Source organism: Python bivittatus, unplaced genomic scaffold, assembly GCF_059951505.1.
Source record: "Python bivittatus isolate LINGU-HERP-01145 unplaced genomic scaffold, Pbiv_v1 ctg000030_np1212, whole genome shotgun sequence".
Taxonomy (NCBI): Eukaryota; Metazoa; Chordata; class Lepidosauria; order Squamata; family Pythonidae; genus Python; species Python bivittatus.
The window spans coordinates 6,666,208-6,685,951 of record NW_028277031.1 but is presented as its reverse complement, the minus strand read 5'-3'; the positions used below and the strand labels follow the sequence as shown (position 1 = coordinate 6,685,951).

Sequence of the window (19,744 nt, the reverse complement as noted above, 5' to 3'; positions counted from 1 at the left end):
GCCTGTAGAGGTGGTAGTTGCTCCTCCATTGGGAATCTGTTGGTCTTCTTCCCCCATGTCCTGTATGCTTGATGTGGAAGGGGCTGGATCACTTCCCATGCCCCCTACTTGGTCTCTTGCTATCCCCGAGGCGCTCTCCACCCTATAGAAGAACTCCTCCTGCTCATCTTGGTCAGTGCCTAACTCCTGCAAGGCTGGTAGGTGCCGAGGACGGGGTTGGTGTGATGGAATGGAATTATGAAGGCCAGGCTCAGGGAGATAAGCATTTTCTTAGCTCGCTGCAGAAGCGTGGGAACTACAAAAGGATGAGACTGGCATCTCCCTGAGGAATTCACAGTGTTGTGGCTGGCTGACTTGGGAGCTGGGGTTTCAGTCTGGGAAGATTCTTGCTAGAGGTTGTAGCTAATAAACATAGCTGAACTGATTTTGCATTGTCTCTTGGAGTTCCTTGGGCTAGGCCTGACAGTTGGTTAGGTACTGGTCGTGCAAGTGGTATGCCAGTTGTGGTGTGTGCACATCCATTGCTACCTCCCATGACCTTTCTGACTGTGGGTAGCCTTTCCAGTGTATCAAATACTCAACCTGCTTCCCTCTGCATCCAGAGTCTAACACCGCTTCCACCTTATACTCTTCCTCCCTGTTTACTGGTATGGGGCAGGGGGTGCCTGCCTGCTCTGCCCACTATGCAGCTGTGGGTCTCTTATCTGACCATTCCCTGGGCAGCATCTCTTCCCCCTGTCTTCCAAGGTCTTTCCCATATACCATTACACATGCCCATCGCTGCCTTGGCTGCTGAATTCTGGACCAGTTGAAGGTTCTGGGTAGTTTTCAAGGGCAGCCCCACAAACAGCAAGTTACAGTAGTCAAGCCACAAGATGTTCAGGGTGTGAGTGATTGTCTGAAGGGAGGAATCTAGGATGGCCTGCATTAAGGCCACTATTACATGTTTTGTGTTCTAGGATAATAGCTTGTGACTTCCTTCTGTGTGGCATCTTTTCAGGTACCAGGAAAGTGCTATGACATCCAGTCTGCATCTTTGTATGAGGCTAAACTTGCCCAGTTCCTTCCAGCTTTCCTTGAAGGACTGTTTTTAGTCCCTGACCATCCCTATTGCCTTTCTCTGCGCAATTCCTACTTTCCTAAGGACCTTTCACCAGGAAATTGAATTTGGACTTGCTGCTAGTAAAGCATCGGCCTGCTAATGTAGTCTATCCCTTATTCTAAAAATATGGAGATACATATGTTTCTCACCCACGATCTTCCATAACACACCCATTTTATGCTCCAGGAAGCAAAGGAGAAAGCATGGCTTATCTTTGATGATGAATTATATGCTATATCACAGCTAGATAGACATCAGGAGAAAGAGGAGACTTATCGTTCCAAAACCTAAGACAGGCATAAGGCACTTGCCTGATGCTGCCAAACTGAGCATGTCTTCAGTAAATGCCAGAGAACCATTGTTCAGTTCTGGCTGGACTTCTAGGAGCTTGCACATCAGAGGATAAATGTGGATGCTGTCAAAAGGTTCTGCTAAATATCCCTTCTTGAAATCGGGACCAAAAGCTCTAAAGATGGTCTTCATATCCATGCCTTTGTTGTCGAATCCGTGGTCACCTTTGTTAACATAGATAATCCACCTCTGAAAAAGAACATTGAAAGAAACCATCTTAAGAACACATCTCGCAGAACTCTCCTTAGATTTGTAGAGGAATATATTGTCCTCCTTCTCCCATCTGCGCTTACCATTAAGCCGCCTCTAACGTAATTATGGAATTGATAATTACAAGATGTAGGGATGGCTCCTAATTAGGGCTAGGGCCGCTGGTGATTGATCATCTTTCGGGTCACCATTTCTCCCCCACTAATCAGAATTATGTTGGCAAGAAGAGAAGGAATGCAGAGAAGGTGAACATGGACCTGCCCAGTGACTGAATGAAAGGGAAGGTGAGAAGTCCATCGCACAGGAAGACAGGTAGGAAAAGAAGGTGCTGGATTTGAATTAAGAGGAAGAAATAAGCTCCAAATCAGCTTTGCTCAGCCACCGTTCACTGCCTGTAGTGGCAACCATTCCCAAGTTACGGTCAAGGCTTAATTCGTAGCTGTGTACAAGGCTTGGGGAAATTTTTTTTGCAAGTTAGGGCCTGCCTTGGGCAACCTTACACCTACTCTCAACCTGGCAGTTTTCTAATGGTCATAATTCAAGAATCAATTAAACTTGGGAGAGGGAGGAGAAGTAAAGGGGCAGCTGCCATTGGGTTTTCCCAAATGGCCCCGATCTGAGATTCTTTTGAAACCGGAGCAGTTGGAAACGGCTGCCCCCTTAACTAGGGCTGCTGTACAGTGGAGGCTGTTCAGATAGCTGTAGCTATACAGTAGGTATTTAAGCACCGCAGAAACTCTTAATGATCAACCATTGAAGGACTATGGAAAAGGAACACTTTTTTTACATAGCGTAAATGAGCAGTTTATTTCCTTTAAGTGTTAAGGACACTTCTCTCTGCAAAGAAAGGGCAGTGACTGAAGCAGGTTTTCAAAAGTACAAGGTTACCAGGTGCCATGTAATGCTATCCTGTTTTTAAATCTGAGGAAGCATTAAAAACCACCAAGTTCTATCCTTCCCCCTTCCCCTTCCCCTTCCCCTTCCCCTTCCCCTTCCCTTTCCCTTTCCCTTTCCCTTTCCCTTTCCCTTTCCCTTTCCCTTTCCCTTTCCCTTTCCCTTTCCCTTTCCCTTTCCCTTTCCCTTTACCTTTCCCTTTCCCTTTCCCTTTCCCTCCCTCCCTCCCTCCCTCCCTCCCTCCCCTCTCCCTCCCTCCCTCCCTTCTCCTTCTCCTTCTCCTTCTCCTTCTCCTTCTCCTTCTCCTTCTCCTTCTCCTTCTCCTTCTCCTTCTCCTTCTCCTTCTCCTTCTCCTTCTCCTTCTCCTTCTCCTTCTCTTTCTCCTTCTCCTTCTCCTTTTCTTTCTCCGTTCATTTCTCCCTCCCTTTCCCTTGCTTGCGCCCACCCACCCACCCAGTTTTACTTATTTGGAGTTTTGAGAGACTTTCACAAAGCATTCCCTGTATGCCAGAAGGGAACATGGGGAAGTTGGGGAATTTTTTCAGGTCCCTGGGAGCCTTCCTGCCACCCATCCCAGGGTTGTCTCTTTGCTCATTTGGAAGCAAAGCACCAGCCCGCAGTGTTTCTTCTGTTGTCTCTTGACTGGATGTTCTTAGAGAAAGAAGCAATGCTGTCCTTTCACCTTGTGTCAGGTCAATTACCTTAATTTAATTAAAGCAAATAATTCAAAACAAATCATGCCAAGGGAGGGGGCATCACATTGCCTATCACACACCACGGCTTCTGCTTTTCCTACAGGCAAACAAATGATTAGCAGAAGACGGTCTGCAGGAATTATTTTTTTTCACAGCACCGCTGACCGAATTCAGCAACCCTTTGGACTTGCTACTCTGGTGGCCACTATATGTCACTGTTGCTCCACTCAAAAGCTGCAAAGGTGAAGATCAAAGAGCTTCATGCTTAAAGTAGTATTAGGTGTAGCCCTGAAAATGTGAAGTGTGAAGAGGGGCTTTTGAGCTGTGTGATGGATGGTTGGAGAAGTGGACTTGACAACCAATTGCATTTTGAGACCTTCTCATAGTGCACCATATCAGAACACCAAGGAAGAGGCTAATCCATCTGTTCTCCAACATCATGAATAGTCCTGCCCAGATCTTCTCCTTGCCATGCTAGCTCTTCAGAAGTGGGGAAATGGTTTTACGTGGAGTGTTATCACACTTCCCACTTCTCCTCTTTTGGTTCCGGAAGGAAAAAGCCACTTTCCGAAGGATGATGATCATGGCAGGGGGTCAAATTATATTTTTTCCCCTGTTTGTTAAGCTACCGTCTTTTATAAAAGCCAGTCAAGAACAAACCAGGAATTTGAAGCAATTCAAACCGTTTTTTCTCCCTAAAACCCCACATTTAAAAAAGGCAGCAGGTAACAAGCAATGTCAGGCTGGTTGAAACAGATGTCTCTGAGCCACAAGATGGAAAGATGCCAATCAAATATAACCTGGGTGCAAGCAGAACTGAATATGTAAACTGTCTTTTAGATATTAGAGCTAAGTTAACCTCCCCATATAGTAAGGTGAAGTGTTCCACAATTTCCCATAATTGTGCAAAGGAGTTGTTTCTATAAGATGCCAGTGGCAAGTGTTATAATCTACTGCAGATTGCAGATTTCTGTTTTTTGGGGTTTTTTTTTTTAACATCTCCAAGAACTGACATAGCTATAGATGATAGGAACAGAGAAGCACATTCAGAAGGAAAGGTCACCATGGGAAAGTGAGAAATTAAAACCCCCATTATGCAATTGCCACCTTTCTGCGTGAAATCACACTTTATTGTCTATTGATCAGTTGAGGGTGACAGCCTGACTTCGGGGGAATGTGAAATGCTAATAGCAGTTAATAGGCTAAGGAAAGAATGCTTTAAATGTAAAGGGTTTGCATTGATTTCTCTTGCATTGAGAGTTAATGTATTAACATTACTTCAATATTAGATCAGGAAGAAGTGGCCTTTTTCAGACTGGCAGGTGCTTTTGGAATTTCAGACCAGCCACAAAACACCAATTCACCCAAAAATAAAGAAATGACAGACAGACAGACAGACAGACAGACAGACAGAGAGATAGATAGATAGATAGATAGATAGATAGATAGATAGATAGATAGATAGATAGATAGATAGATAGATAGATGGGATTGCTCTCTGCCATTACCTCAAGTCTCCAAGGATGCTCTGTACCAACTAGGCTGACTTTTTTCCTGGTTGGTGGGCTTGCTTCCAAGCCCAATGCTGGTCTTCACAACCCCCCATATGTCTTTTCTAAGAAAGCCTATAGGGATTGTGGGAACCTTACTGGAGACATTCTTGAAAATAATGATAATGCTGCAGGCTGGAAGCTGTTTTGCTTTACAGTGGGGGGAGGAAGAGGAGGAAGAGGAGGAGGAGAAGGAGAAGGAGAAGGAGGAGAGGGAGAAGGAGAAGGAGAAGGGGGAGAGGGAGAGGGAGAAGGAGAAGAAGAAGGAGAAGGAGAATTGTCAAATGGAAGAGGGGACCAAGGGAAGATATCAGTGAGGAGATACTGCATTATTAGATTGTATCTCAGAGCTGATATGGGTAATGGCTTTTAGAAAATCTGAATAGCCATCTGTTGGGAATGATCCTATTCTGAATTTCCTGCATCCAACAGGAGATGGGATATGATGATCCACCCTACGCCTTTCTGATTGTGTCTGCAAAACTTGGGAGTTGGAAAGTTTATGGATATTTAACACTTCACATAAGAACACAGCCCCTTGGGTCAGCCCACAGAGCCCATCTACTCCAATATTTTGTTTCCTAGGTGGCCATCCTGACACCAAGAAGATACCCTCAAGCAGAATGTGAGAAGAGTAGCACTCTCTGGCTCAGGTTTCCCAATGAAACCTTCAATGAGGTTTCTCATTCGGGACCTATGATACCACCAGCATCTCTTACTTCTTATCATCAGTAAATTTGATGGTTGAACCATGTGTTCTCAGAAGATGCATTTACCTTTCTTGGGCCTGAATCTCCCACCATCCAGTTTTAGCAATGACTACAGAGGTTCTAGTTTTATGCAACGGTGGGGGAGGATCAATTCATTTACATCTGTTAGCTTTGCATAATTCTCCTCTGCTTTAAAAAATCCAAGTTCTTGCATGAAGAACTCTGATTTCATATGCACCTCTGATTTCACACAAAACTTACCCCATTGATCACATAACCAGAATCGCCATAAAATAGGATTGGCAACACACGCTCGTGCTTGGCAAAATGAAAATGTTCAGGAAACTCTTCCTTTTTGTAGACCTGCAAATGAGGGTGCGCATTTTTCAACGCCTGGTAGATTTCCTCTTCTTTCCCTGGTTTGGGTAGTATCATCCCAAACCCTCCATAATCAACAATGTCGAACTTCACCAAGTCTCTGAATTTAATGTAATTGGCCAACAAGATCTCTTCAATCTGTGGTTTCTTTTTGACAGTGGTCATGCCATGATCAGATGTAATGATGACATTGAGGGTGTCTTTCAAACTGTGTTCTTCTATTGCGGTGAGCAGGTAACCGATGGTTCGGTCAATTTGTTGGATTATTTTTCTCCTGGCGTCAGTCTCTGGGCCAATGTAATGCCCAGTACTGTCAGGTTCCCCATAATAAAGTGTGACAAAATCAAAATCTTCTTTAGCGAACCAGTCCATGACAATATCAATGTTCTCTCTCCATTCTGTCTCATTGCTGTCAGGATGAGTGTAGGATTCTGCCAAGGTTCTCATGACTGACTGACCACTATAGTTAGCATTGCCCCCTGGATAGTGAAAAGAGGCAGTTTTTTTCCCCTAACCAAAAAAAAAAAAAAAAAAAAGAATTAATGGCAGGTATGAAAGTGTAACATTGGAGTCAAAGGAGCTCACTGTAAATCTCACAAAGAGAGGCTGTGGCCAACCTGGCAGTACGATTATTGATCTCCTATTTTTCTGTCATTTCTATACTCAGGATAAATAACTTCCCGCTGCAAAACTTCCCTATAAGACTTAAGGCATCCAGAACAAATAAACAAAATACTCAAAACATCTCACAATTAAATTTATGAGCGTGACTGCAAATTACTTCATGATTACCTGGGAATAAGTGCCATTGAAATAGACATTGTTTACTTCTGAATACATAAGTCGAACCTGCAAACGCATTAAGCTTTAACCAGAAATAACTTTTTCTCCCAAATTATATAGTTTTTAGTAGTAGTAGTAGTAGTAGTAGTAGTAATAATAATAATAATAATAATAATAATAATAAAATTGAATTTCAAAATAACATCAGTCAAGCATTCTTATTCTTCTTACGACTAGTATTATTATTCTGCTGAATTTAATTTCTAAAGTGCTAAGCTGAGGCTGTAAAGTAATAATATTCTTACTGACATTTAATATACTGGGAAAAGGTCAAAGTCAGTATAAAATCTTAAGTTGACAAAGCAGACAAATCTTGCAAAGGAACAGAAGAGGAATTTAAGTTCTTAATGTCAGAGTAAGAGTGATGTCTCACATATTTTAAAATATTGCTTTTGGTAAGGTACATTCCTACATTTTTTCCTTAGAAATAAGTCCCACTGTGTTCAATGAATCCAATCCCAGATGAATATGTATAGAATCATTGCCACTTGTGACTCCAGAAGTAATGTGCCCATACTGGAGCTTGATTGGATGCATAGGGAGAAAGGTAGATATGCATTTGTACCACATACTACTTTACTTGATTGTTGAAGAAAGAATTGGTTGAGTTATCAAGCTAGGCCATAAACTATAGTTGTGGTTTACAAGCTACATACCTGTCAGGCCTAGCCCAAGGAACTCCAAGAGACCATGTAAATTCAGTCCAGCTATGTTTATTAGCTACAACCTCTAGCAAGAATCTTCCCAGACTGAAACCCCAGCTCCCAAGTAATGCCAGCCACAACATTGTGAATTCCTCAGGGAGGTGCCAGTCTCATCCTCTTGTATCTCCCATGCTCCTCAGGAGATGTAAGAAAATGTTTTTCTCCCTGAGCCTGGCCTTCATAATTCCATTCCTTCACAATACCTGAGCAACCACGGTAAGCCAAAACTTGAACAAACCACATTACAGCTTCGTGCAATGTATCAACCTAATCTGTGGTCTAGCATTTTATGGGAACCCTGTTCTCTACTTACACCCATGGCAGAGATAAGCCAAACTTCTCCAACTTGAGCTTTCCAAATGTCCTAGATCTCAAGACCCATCATTTCTAGCCAGTGTGAGAGGAGTTGTAGTTGGACAGCCGGATAGCATCAACATGGGGAAAGCTAACAAAGAAATAGTCTACTGGATCTAGAAGCTCTATTCAACTCTGCGGTCAGCCATGTCACTCAGTTATTTTTCAGGTTTGTTGTTAGGATAAAATAGGTCAATCATTTCTGCAGGGTATGCAATTATGAGTTTGGGGGAGGAAGAGTGACATATAACCCTGCTCAAACCCTATGAGTAATTACCTGAGCATGTAGAATTTGTTGAAAGAAATTCCAAAACCAATTCTTTTTCATGAGATGGAATGAGAGTGGGTGGGGAAAATGGGGGGAAAAAACACCACACAGCATTAATGTTTGGCCAAATAGGGTCCTACAGGGAGCAGTGGTTAACCTACACTTGATCCTCTTTGTCTCCAAAATTGAATCTAAGATCTTTTGGATTCCATTCTCCTCCTCCTTAGACTGAGCAGCAGTAAATTCAGCAATGTGGAATTTACATTGAGTCAAAATCTGACCAAGGATTTCCTTCCTTCCTTAATTCCAACAAAACAATTTAATGAAACTCTGTTACAACCTAATTATGTTGAAACTAGAGAGTATTTACTGTTCCTGCTTCCCTATTTTATTAACATAATCAACTTTACTAGCAGCTATAAACTTGCAATATTATCAGTTTTACTGGGAACATTATTTTTGGTAATTCTCGCTCCTTCCTTTTATTACAACAATTCTTATTATTCCTGAAAAGTTTTGCAGTGAGACAGCTGGTGTATTTTCTCCGATTCTTTCCCCTATCTCCCATCCTCATTCTTTGTACTGTATCCTTTGCTTATTCAAATTAAAGTGTTTTGTATCTCTGGGCTTCTGCTGCTCACTATGAAGATGGTTTTCAATTTGACATAAGCTAGATTTAAGCTGCGTGAGCTTTTTAAAATTCTTGTTCCATGTGTCATTTGAATTAGCATCACCCTTTTCCCTGTGTGAGGGCAAAGAAATCATCGCTACGTTCACCGTTGCTAAGCGAAATACTATAAGTAATTGAAAAGAAAAGAAGAAGAAGGAAAAAATAAACCGTATTGTTTTTCTGGAGTTTTTCAAGCCTGCCACTTTGTCTGATGGCCTATTTAGCCTTGTACTAAACAGTGTAATATAACCTTCTGAGAAATACACCCTGGTCCTAAAATGATAGATCAATGCATTACTGGAAAATGAAATGCAATAAAATCATTTTTATTCCATTTAATTGTTAAAGTAACATTTGCTGACATCCGACTCCACTGTTCAGCTCTAAATTATACACAATCTGTCAGATTTAAATACGCAAGCAGCCAAGCTAACAGTGGAAGGCTTAGGTGATTTCTCAGGGTTCAGGTAATAAATAATGAAATTAGTTAACCAAGCAGATGCAAGAAATGTCTACATCAGAATAAGGAGGGCAACAGCATGGTACTGTATGTTGTTGTTCAGTCATTAAGTCGTGTCCGACTCTTCGTGACCCCATGAACCATATTGGGCCAGGCCTTCCTGTCCTTCACTGCCTCCCTGAGTTTGCTCAGTTTCATGCTCATTGCTTCAGTGATGCTCTCTAACCATCTCATCCTCTGCCGTCCTCTTCTCCTTTTGCCTTCCATCTTTCCCAGCATCCGGGTCTTTTCCATCTAGCACAATGTAAACCATAAGACTGGATACGTTGCGTTAAATCATTGTGTAGCTTAGTTTTGGGTAGGCGTATTGTTTCAAGCCACAGTGATTTGTGGAATGGGATTGATGCTTTAGTGGATTGACCAACCATGGTGCCATGATTAGCAAACCATCTGTAACCAGGCCATAGCTTAAGGTGACCTGTGATTCCAGTTTAATTTAATGCACACAATGACCACAGGAGAAATCTTGTGGCCCAATGCTTTCAATGCAGAATATTGGTTCAGCCTGGCTGGATCAGACCTGCAGTCCATTTCTAATCCACCATTGGATTTTGAACCATCACCAGCCCTATGCTTCTTGTAATGGGGGGTGTGGGGTGTTGTGGTTTTGTATTTGGGGTTTTTATTTCTGTAAGCCACCAGGAGTCACCGTGAGTGAGTGAGTTGGGTGGCTATATAAATTGCTTAAACAAATAAAATAAATAAATGGCTACAAACAGATATGAATATCGCCCTTGTGAATATCAGATCTGGTATTCATCGATAGGCCAGTTCTACAGATGGAGGTTCAACCTAGCTTGAAAGAAAAAGATCAGTCTAACTTTTGGGATCCCAAAAGTTATGTAGGAACTTTTAGAGACATGGCGTCCACAATGACTGCATTTTGCTGCTGTACAAGTACAAACTAGTATGACATAGACTACAACCTTTGTACAATTATATGACAAGTGTGACACCATTTTCTCTCCTGCGGCTGCTCATATCTAAAGGGCATACAGTATGCATAACTTTGGTTTAATGCTAATCTCTGTCATGTAGGAGGCATTTTAGCATTTTGGTGTGAGGGTGAAAAAGGCCATAAAGACAGTTCAAGGGTAAGCAATTAAGCTACCCAATGAAAAACCCCTGCAGAAAGGTGTCAGATATGACAGTGGAAGTGCACAGAGATGGGGTGCCCACAGAGAGAGGGTCCAAAAAGTCAAGATGGTGGTTACAACCAAAGGCCTGCCCTTTTTTACATGCATCAATTATGAGCCAGCAATGAATATAACTGCTAAAAAAGCAAATGTTATCTCTGGATGCATTAAGAGGAACATGGAGTCTATATCATGAGAAGCAATTGTCCCATGTTCCTCTTCTCTGCCCTATCAGATCACATGTGGAATATTGTGTCCAGTCCTGGGCACCCCAGTTCAAAAAGGACAGGGAGGAGTTGGAGCAAATTCAGAGGAGGGTTACCAAGATGATGAGAGGTCTGGAAGCCAAGCTCTGTGAGAAATGGTTGAAGGATCTGTGTATGTTTAACCTACAGAAAAGATGGCTAAGGGGAGAGATGATAGTAGTCTTCAAGTATGTGAAGTGTTGTTACAAAGAAGAAGAGTGAACCAGAACCAATGGGTTAAAACTACAAGGAAGGAGGAACTTCCTCACTGTATGAGATGTAAGCCGGTAGAACAGGCTGTTGTATGTAATGATGAGTTCTCCTTTGTTAGAGGCTGGTTGGTCATCTGTCAGTGATGCTTTACTGGATCCTGCAGTGAGCAGGAAGTTGGATTACCTGACCTCTAAGATCCTCTCCAGCTCAATGATTTGGTGTAGAACAGATCATAATACCAATAGTAGTAGTACCATTCTTCACCTCCAACAGTTACTCAAGAGAAATTCCAAATAAATTCTCAAGCATCCTGAGAAGAAATGAGAAGAAACTAAAGCCTGTTTTGGAAGGCGGGGAAAAAAAAACTACCGAGAAACCCCAGGGCAGAATTGGACACATCGTTAAGATTGATTTACACATTGCAGAAGGCCATATTCTGGCTTGTTTGAGGCATGTCTGAGAAAATGATTGGGTCGCTTAACCCAGTGTTCCTGTCTGCACAATGGACTAACTTCTCATGACCCAGTTAAGCATGCCATAGGGCCAGTATAGACAAGTTTGGACCCAGATGGGCAAGGACCTCATTTAGCAAATAGCAGCTTCCCAATTCTGGGATATGAGGTCCTTTTCCTGACCAATCATATGAATTGGTCAAATATATAAAAAAAGTGCTGTGGATCCAAATAACCTATAGCATATCTGTAAGAAAAATAGGTGGTAAGTTTTAGCAGTATAGTCTGTCTACATAAATTATAGTCTCATTCTATACCACAGCTTTGCCCCTATTTTGAGGAAAAAAAATCAGGCAGGTATCTATGGTTGTCTTGACTTAGTGTGATGTAGAAATCAAGCATTATGATCTTTGGATCCAGTACCTGATTTTGAGCTGTGATCCAGAGGGGAAGAACTCCATTGTCCCACCATTCAGTCTTGTTCTGCGTTTCTTTATAGCCGTACTTCCGTAGAGTTTCTGTGTTGAACATCATATTATGGATGACTCCATGATCTTCAATCCAGCGGCCTGGCAAAATAAGATGGGGAAAGATTAAAAATGGCAAATGACAGGTTTTCTAGGTGTCTGAAATTGCACATCTGCTTGAAGTGTGGCTGAAGAAATGTGGCTCACGTGGAAGGCAAAGGAAAATAAGCTGCTCAGTTTTTTTGGGTCTAGAGAAATGGAATAGTGGGCAGAAAGTTTGCCCTTTGGTGAGAAAGAAGCCCCCCACAGTCCAGGTGCATCTTCAAAACTTGAGGAACCATGTGGACTTCTATGCTGTCCTTCAGAACTCCAGCTTGCTCTTCATCTTTGGACTTCACAAATTCTTTCTTCAGCTGAAACTTGGAAGCAGCTGCACACAGAGCCCATCTGACTTTGTCATCAGGGGGAAAAAAAAAAAAAGGACAGGAAAACCTGAGCAGATACTCCTAGTGAGCAGATGTTTACTCAGCAATGAATGGGAAAAGCTCCCCTCTCCTGTAAGCAATTGAGAACAAAAGGAGAACTCCTTCTCCAGAGACTATTCTCCAGCATCTGTTGATTGTAACAGTTAACAGAGAATGGAGCCAGGACAGGCAAGGCAACATAAGTGTCTTCTGCATTAAGCCTTCTTGGGGGGCTACTTAAAACAGTTGAGCAGTGTCTTCAGATGGCTTGCAAGCCAACCTACTGTGTGTATGTGTGTGTAAATCAACTATCTTCTAAAGAATAGAGGAGGACAGCAGATCCCAGCAATACTGAAGCTACATTCAGCTAAGACTTGTGCACAACTAGTTTTCCGTGCCCAGCTAGGACCTTATACTTCCTTTACTCCTCTTGAAAGGGTCCAATCTAAATTCCTAAGGGCTATATTCCAGGTAGTCCCTTGCATTCCAAATGTAGTATTAAGGAGGGAGGCAGGGCTGTCTAAGGTTGAAATGGGTGTCTGGACCTGTATCCCAGCTCATTGGTTGAAGTTACTGTTCTTTCCCACAGGTTTGAGTTCTTTCTGCATTGAGGATAATTACAAATCAGTACGGTTCAGGACAATCTCACAAAAACTTCAACTTCTTGGCTTTTCCAGGGAGGTGTTCCTAATGATGGGTTATGAGTGTGTACTCAGCACATTTAAATAACGTATCGAAGACCTGGAAGCCCAACAGGACTAATCAAAAATCTTGATTACAGTCATAGACCAGTGTACCCCACAGGACCAGTCTGCTCTCCCTAAGAACGTTTTTCTGAGCATTCAAGCCCCTTTTTATGAACTAGCAAGATGTTTGCACCACATAACTGTTTCCATATTCTGGAGACCATTAACTTTTGCATGCTTCAACGCTCTCCGCACAGCAGTTTTGGAGGGCTGATACAAAGAGAGCTAAGACTCTACTCCTGTGGACAAGGGGCTGTTGAAATTATGGCTCATGTCCTGCTATACTGTACCCTCTATAACAGTGTTTCTCAACCTTGGCAACTTTAAGATAAGTGGACTTCAACTCCCAGAATTCCCCAGCCAGCATGCTGGCTGGGGAATTCTGGGAGTTGAAGTCCACCTATCTTAAAGTTGCTAAGGTTGAGAAACATTGCTCTATAAGGACTCAAGGACCTGCCTTATAATTTCTTACCTGGTAAAACACCCTGGAAATTCTGATCCTTTTTATGTACAGTTGTTGTTATTCTATAAGTATGATTCAGCCTCCTTGAACGTAGCTAAATTTTGTGATACTGCCTGTAAAATGAGGCAGACTTTAATTATCCATTGATGAACCCCCCAGCAATTGTAATATTTATCTTGTTTTGTTTTTACTTTATTTTTAATGTGTTTTTGTTTGCAATTCTGGTGACTGTAATAAAAATATTCATTCATTCATTCTTCTAAAGAACCAGAAGGCAACCTTATCTTGGAATGCCCCTTCAATTCATTTGCTTTGTGCTAATGCTTCTCTTGCCTGAACATAAATGTTCTTATTTAAATTATCCAACCCTACAGCAGTTTGTCTACTGAATATCTATATCTATATCTATATCTATATCTATATCTATATCTATATCTATATCTATATCTATATCTATATCTATGTATCTATCTATGTATCTATCTATGTATCTATCTATCTATCTATCTATCTATCTATCTATCTATCTATCTATCTATCTTCATTCATTCATTCATTCATTCATTCATTCATTCATTCATTCATTCTGTAGCTTGTTGGTCAATTTCTAGAGTGATTTGGATCAATCTGTTCTGATACTATGTTAGACAAAGTATTTCTTGTGTTGGGCCAACATGTGAGTTAATATCTGAAATTCCACAGTGATCTCTCCCCCTCATCCCTACCAAGAAAAATTGGTTGCTAACCTCTGCTTTATTTTAGCCCTTACTAAATTATATCCTAGAATTAATTAGGTGCAAACATTGCCCTTTCTAACCAATCACATTCAAATACTAATTAAATCATTATCTTAGTAATGTATTTACTTTATGGGAAATTCTTTCTAATGAGGAATATTAATTAAAACCTGTTGAATGGCTTGTAAGCATATAAGCATATCGCCTGTCTGCTTTAATTAATTTTCAGTAAATAATGAGCACATATAAACATGTAATTGCATTACAGATTTTTAGAGCTGTCTTGAACTTAGTCAGCCTTAAAGGAAAAAAAAAATCTCAGTTTTTCTGAGCTTGTCTCCAAGGAAAATATGGAAAATGATTTTTTTTTTTTACTGTAAACATAATGTATAGAAAGAACAGATTTCGTATTGTTTCTTGGCTATAATGATTATGCTGAGTTCACACATTATACTAACCTATAGTGTGTGTGTATATGTGTGGTTTTGGCTTAGCATATGTCAGATCCACTAGATAGACCAGTCCATGAAATCAACTCCACAGGAAGACTAAAACTACTTTAATTGAGATTGGCTATAAGAACAGAATCTTGCAAGTCTGATCATGCTGTGCTTCCTCCTCCTTCTTATAACCCAATGAATTAGGGAGGCAACTGTCTGAACTCCTTCCAAATGTTATCTCATTTCTCTAGACTTAAAAACGCTTCATCCCCTTTGGCCTGGGAAGCCGTTTCTACATGTTTCCATCAAAGCCATCTTCCTTACTCTCTACATGGACTGGTGAAAAGCTGGACTTCTTGTTTTTTCAAGAGGTTCACCAGTGGATTGATTCAATGATGGTCCTGCCTTCCTGTCAGCCCCACGCGGTAGACCAGATCAGAAAACCCAACTCCGTAGGAAGGCTAAAACTACTTTTATTGAGATCAGCTATAATAACAGAATTTTGCAAGTCTGATTGTGCTGGACCTCCTTCCCTTCTTATACCCATGAGAATTAGAGTGGTGTCTGTCTAAGCTGCTTCCAAACACTATTTGCCTATTGTGAACTTAAGATATATTTTCCTCCTTGTTGCTTTGTTAACAAAGCTTGCATCTCCGACAACGTCATCTTCCTTACTCTCTACATTATATTATGTGAACCATCCATTGCAGTTTGTAAACCACATTTTTTGGCTTAATATGTTATGAGAACCCAGCTGTGTTATAAGCAATAAACCATGGTCAAACCAACCAGGGCTCTCACGATATATGGATTTTTCCTAGCACCATCAGTCAAAAGAAAGTGTGCAATTGTTCTGTCTTTATCTTTTCTTCTTTGGATCATGCATAAAAAACAGACGGTTATGGCTGCCACCTTGACTTTTGACCATACCCTACAAATGCTTAATTACCTTGGCTGCAGATTAGACTAGACTAAACTGGGAAGTTGAAAAAACTTCCTGAAACGAGGCAGTGGCAAACCTCTTCCATACTGCTACTTAGAAGACAAAGTGGACATGGAATCCAGTGAATCAAGTCACCAAGAATCAAGTCAAGCTCAAGTTGAAGGAGACTCCACCTTTATGTTTCACAAAGGAAGTGTTTATGAATCCATGGAAATGTAAGAGATATGCATGATCCCATTGGGGAGAAGACCTTGTTGGGTACCTGAGGATCTGCTTGCATTTTTGCCTAGATTCTGTCTGTCAGAAATGAGGTAAAAGATCTTCCTTTCTCTTTTCAGAGCTTTTTGTTTTGCTTTAAATCTCTCTCAGACTGGACAACTCTTCATTTGCATGGTGCACTCCCTATCTAATACAGCTTGCCAACCTATCCGTTTCTTTGATCATATCAGCTCATGGTAGGGAATAATAATGGAATTGATTAAAAGGGAACTGTGGGAAGGCTGACAACTCTGATTAAACCTCTACAAATGAACGGATATAAGTGCAAATTAAATAAGACAATTAGAAATATCGTTACCAAAGAACTACCAAAATAATACGTTATTTCCCCTGTTGCCGTTTCCTGGCTTTTTCTCCAGAAGACGTCTGGTTTTGCACAAACCAAAACTGAGTTAGCAATCCTTTGAAGCAGGGACCAGACTACAACTCCCAGCAGTACTAGGCAGCTTGGGCAGTGGCAGAGGATGCTGGGAGTCAGAGTTCATCCTCAACTCCATCCCGAGTGAGGTGAGTGATGCCGTGACCACCCTTTCGTGGTGCCTGGAGGCTGTGGGGGGGGGGGGCTGGATGGGGTGCAACAGGCTTCAGTTGAACCCTGGTAAGGTGGAGTGGCTGTGGATTGGAAGCCCCTTGGTAAATCCTTGGTTTTGGTTGGGGTTGCACTGCCCTGGACAGACCCGGTGTGTAATCTGGGGGTCCTCCTGGACTCACAACTCCTGCTTGAGGAGCAGGTGGCAGTTGTGGCCAGGAGGGCCTTTACCCACCTTCATGGGGTATGCCAGTTATGCCCTTTCCTGGATCAGGAGACTCTTCGGTCAGTCACTCACGCCCTGGTCATCTCTCGGTTAGACTACTGCAATGCACTCTACATGGGGCTACCTTTGAAGAATATCTGGAAGCTACAGCTGGTTCAAAATGCGGCCGCGTGGACAATCTTGGGTGCCGCATATGACACCTTTACTGCGGGAGCTGCACTGGCTCCCAGTTTGCTTCCAGGTACAATTCAAAGTGTTGGTTATTACCTTTAAAGCCCTACAGGGCATGGGTCCAGGTTACCTGAGAGACCATCTCACCCCCTATCTCATCAACCTGTCCCACCCAGTCAGGCAGAGAGGGCATATTGTGGGTCCCGTCAGTGAGAGAATGTTGGCTGGCGGGGCCCAGAAGGAGAGCCTTCTCTGCTGTTGCCCCCACCCTTTGGAATATTCTTCCCCCAGAGATGTGGCGGGCCTCTACCTTCACCGCTTTCCAGAAAGGACTGAAGATCTGGCTCTGCCAGCTCCATGGGGTGACAACAATCTTACCCAATCCTGGGGGTGGCTGGCACCTTGATGATGCTCCCCGGGCGACTGCCAGTTTTAACATCTATCCTTGGATCTATTTATTCTTTATTTATTTAAGATGATTCGTATCTTGTAATTTTAATTGATTTTAACTGCTTTGTAAACTGCCCAGAGTCATTTCAGTGAGATGGGCGGTGACAAATTTGATATATAAATAAATAAACTGGCATCCCGGAGGTTCTGCCCCTGTGATTTAATGAGGAAGCTTTTCTCGTTGTAAGCAAAAATGGCCTTGTTGTTTTGCAAGATCCTTGCAAGTCAATCAGGCAGTTGGGCTTTGAACTCAAAGATGAGATGTTATCACAGGCTACACAATAAGGCCTTATCTCTTAGTATATGATAAGGAGATCGTTGCGATAAGAATTCCTTTAATGGTCATATTGCTGAAATCAACTTATATTTAATTACTGGTTCATTGTAACAATACAGCAAAGTGAACACCATGGCAGAAGCAAAGTTCTTCATTGTATATAAAAAAGGACTTTTAGCTGAGTCCTTGATCCTGGCCAAATGTGATGTTTTTTCTGAACAACCCTTCAGATTTCTTCTCTGCCTTACTCTTTTACTGCCCATCATTTTCTCTCTTCTTCCTCTTTGTCCTCCTTCAGGTACATCCTCAAAGAATATTCTGTAATTCTAAATTCAGTACATAGCATTTTATCATAGATAAGAAGAGAGGACCTGCAACCTCCAGTCCTTAAGATTCACACCAATCTCAATTTCATTATTTTTACGTTGTCCTTGGCCAGATTTCAAAACCTCTCTGCAAAGTATTCTCCTGTCTTTCAGGAGGAGTTCTTCAAAGAGCTATCTTCCATGTATGAGGGAACAGAGAATACTCTAATTTCTGTAGTGAGGACCCCTTGTTGGCCATTCTTGGAACTGTGATTAGGAACCTAGCAGGATAGACTTGAGGAATGGTGCCCATGGTGGGAAGGAGAATACAATATGCCATTTAATCTTTTTGTTCCCTATAGAACAAAGAATTACATCCAGGTCAATGGGGATCTGGCCACACCCACTATCAAAATGGGTGGACCTCAGCATATTTTGATTGAGGGATGCTATCTTTGACAGGACAAAAAATCCTGATCTCTGTGCTAAAATTTTAATTTGGCATAATCTACAGTTAAAAAAAAGTAGTACATGGAGTGTAGGCTATTCTGGCTGATATTTTTCAGTGAAAATGCGAGACAATGAATCTGTGCTGATGTTTTGCTAGCCATATTGCTGGCTTCTTCAGAACAGATCTGAAGCTGAACTTGGCAACAGACACCATATGCCTAGTTACTGCCAGGTTCAACGGGTGCCAGCCCCACTAGGTAGACCTGACCGAGAAATCAATTCCACAGGAAGATAAGACCACTTTTGTTGAGATTGGCTAGAATAACTGAAACTTGCAAGTGTGTGCACTTGTGCTGTATCTCCTCCCCCCTTATAGTCCTGTGAATTAGGGAGGTATCTGTCTGAGCATCTTCCCAATATTATCTGTTGGTTGTGGAGTTAACACATGTTTCACTCCTCATTGCTTTGTTAATAGAGCTTACGTATCTCCATCAATGCCATCTTCCTTACGCTCTACAATGGACTAGCAATCACAGTTGCCAAAATTGGATTCCTGACAGCCCCTGTACACTAGAGATCTGAATGTTTGACTTGGACCAGAGAGACCCACCTTCTATCCTCAGCTACGGAAACTCATCAGGTGACTTTTCGACAAGTCACAAACTCTGTGCTTGGTGTCCTTCCTAGAATTGCTGGAGCAAGAATGCCATGTTGATCTCTGGGATGTCAAATGGGATATAAATCATCATCATAAGCTTCTAGGGAACGTTCCCTGGTAAATTGGTAAGACTAACCCATATGGGATGGGCTTACCTGTGATAATTGTAAAATGCGAAGGCGAAGTCATAGTCACAAAGGGAGGTGTAACGTATTTTGCTTTCACTCCTTCCTTGGTCAGATAATCCAGGTATGGAGTGTCCACATCCTCATCGTAATTCCACCGGAAGCCGTCGAAGGAGATCAGGAGGAGTTTGTGGGGGCCTGATTTCTTCTCCTTCTGGATAGCTGGATAGCAAATAACAGCAGTCAGAAGGATGAAATTCAGAGCTAGAGAGTTTTGTACCTTCATGGTGTTGCTCTGCCTTGCCGTCACAAGGCAGCATCTGTTCAATTGTCCCTCTGCTTTTGTACTCTCTGGTGGTTTTAAATTCCAGAATTTATCACAGCAAAACTCAGCATAGATAAGATTAGCCATAGCTGTGTCACCAACTTACTGATATTATAGGAGGTGTTTTTTTGAAGGAAGGAAAGTGAGACAAATGTTAATTGAATATATCTTTTAAGATTTCACAGATTGGAGCAATCGGGAATGAAAGCAGGAAGGTAAGGAAAAATATATTATTTTTTGACCCTGAACGCCTCGGATGCAGCAGTTCAGTGATTAATTAATGGGGGGGGGGGTGGCGGTGGAATTAATCCAAAAGGTAGCCCTGATTCATTGGATGGTACATTTTGTAAAAAAAAAAAAAAAAGGAAGATTCTTCATAAAAAAATATTTATTT

The 19,744-nt window shown here is 41.8% G+C and overlaps 1 protein-coding gene across 1 annotated transcript; it reads right to left on the bottom strand.

The window, feature by feature from the left end:
* Positions 1–1,345: 1,345 nt before the first annotated feature.
* On the bottom strand, positions 1,346–19,311 carry LOC103065467 (ectonucleotide pyrophosphatase/phosphodiesterase family member 7-like). The gene is made up of 4 exons (XM_007424615.3): positions 19,056–19,311; positions 11,719–11,864; positions 5,774–6,400; positions 1,346–1,642 (listed from the first exon to the last, which is right to left on the bottom strand). The coding sequence occupies exons 1-4, from the start codon at positions 19,309–19,311 to the stop codon at positions 1,346–1,348; spliced, it is 1,326 nt and encodes a 441-aa protein (XP_007424677.2).
* Between the last annotated feature and the right edge of the window lie 433 nt (positions 19,312–19,744).

Coding starts and splice junctions, on each gene's coding strand:
- LOC103065467 (XM_007424615.3), bottom strand. CDS start 19,311: ATGAAGGTACAAAACTCTCTAGCTCTGAATTTCATCCTTCTGACTGCT. Junction 6,401..11,718: donor GGATCACAGCTCAAAATCAG/GTACTGGATCCA, acceptor TTTTTTGGTTAG/GGGAAAAAAACTGCCTCTTT. Junction 1,643..5,773: donor CTGGTTATGTGATCAATGGG/GTAAGTTTTGTG, acceptor GTTCTTTTTCAG/AGGTGGATTATCTATGTTAA.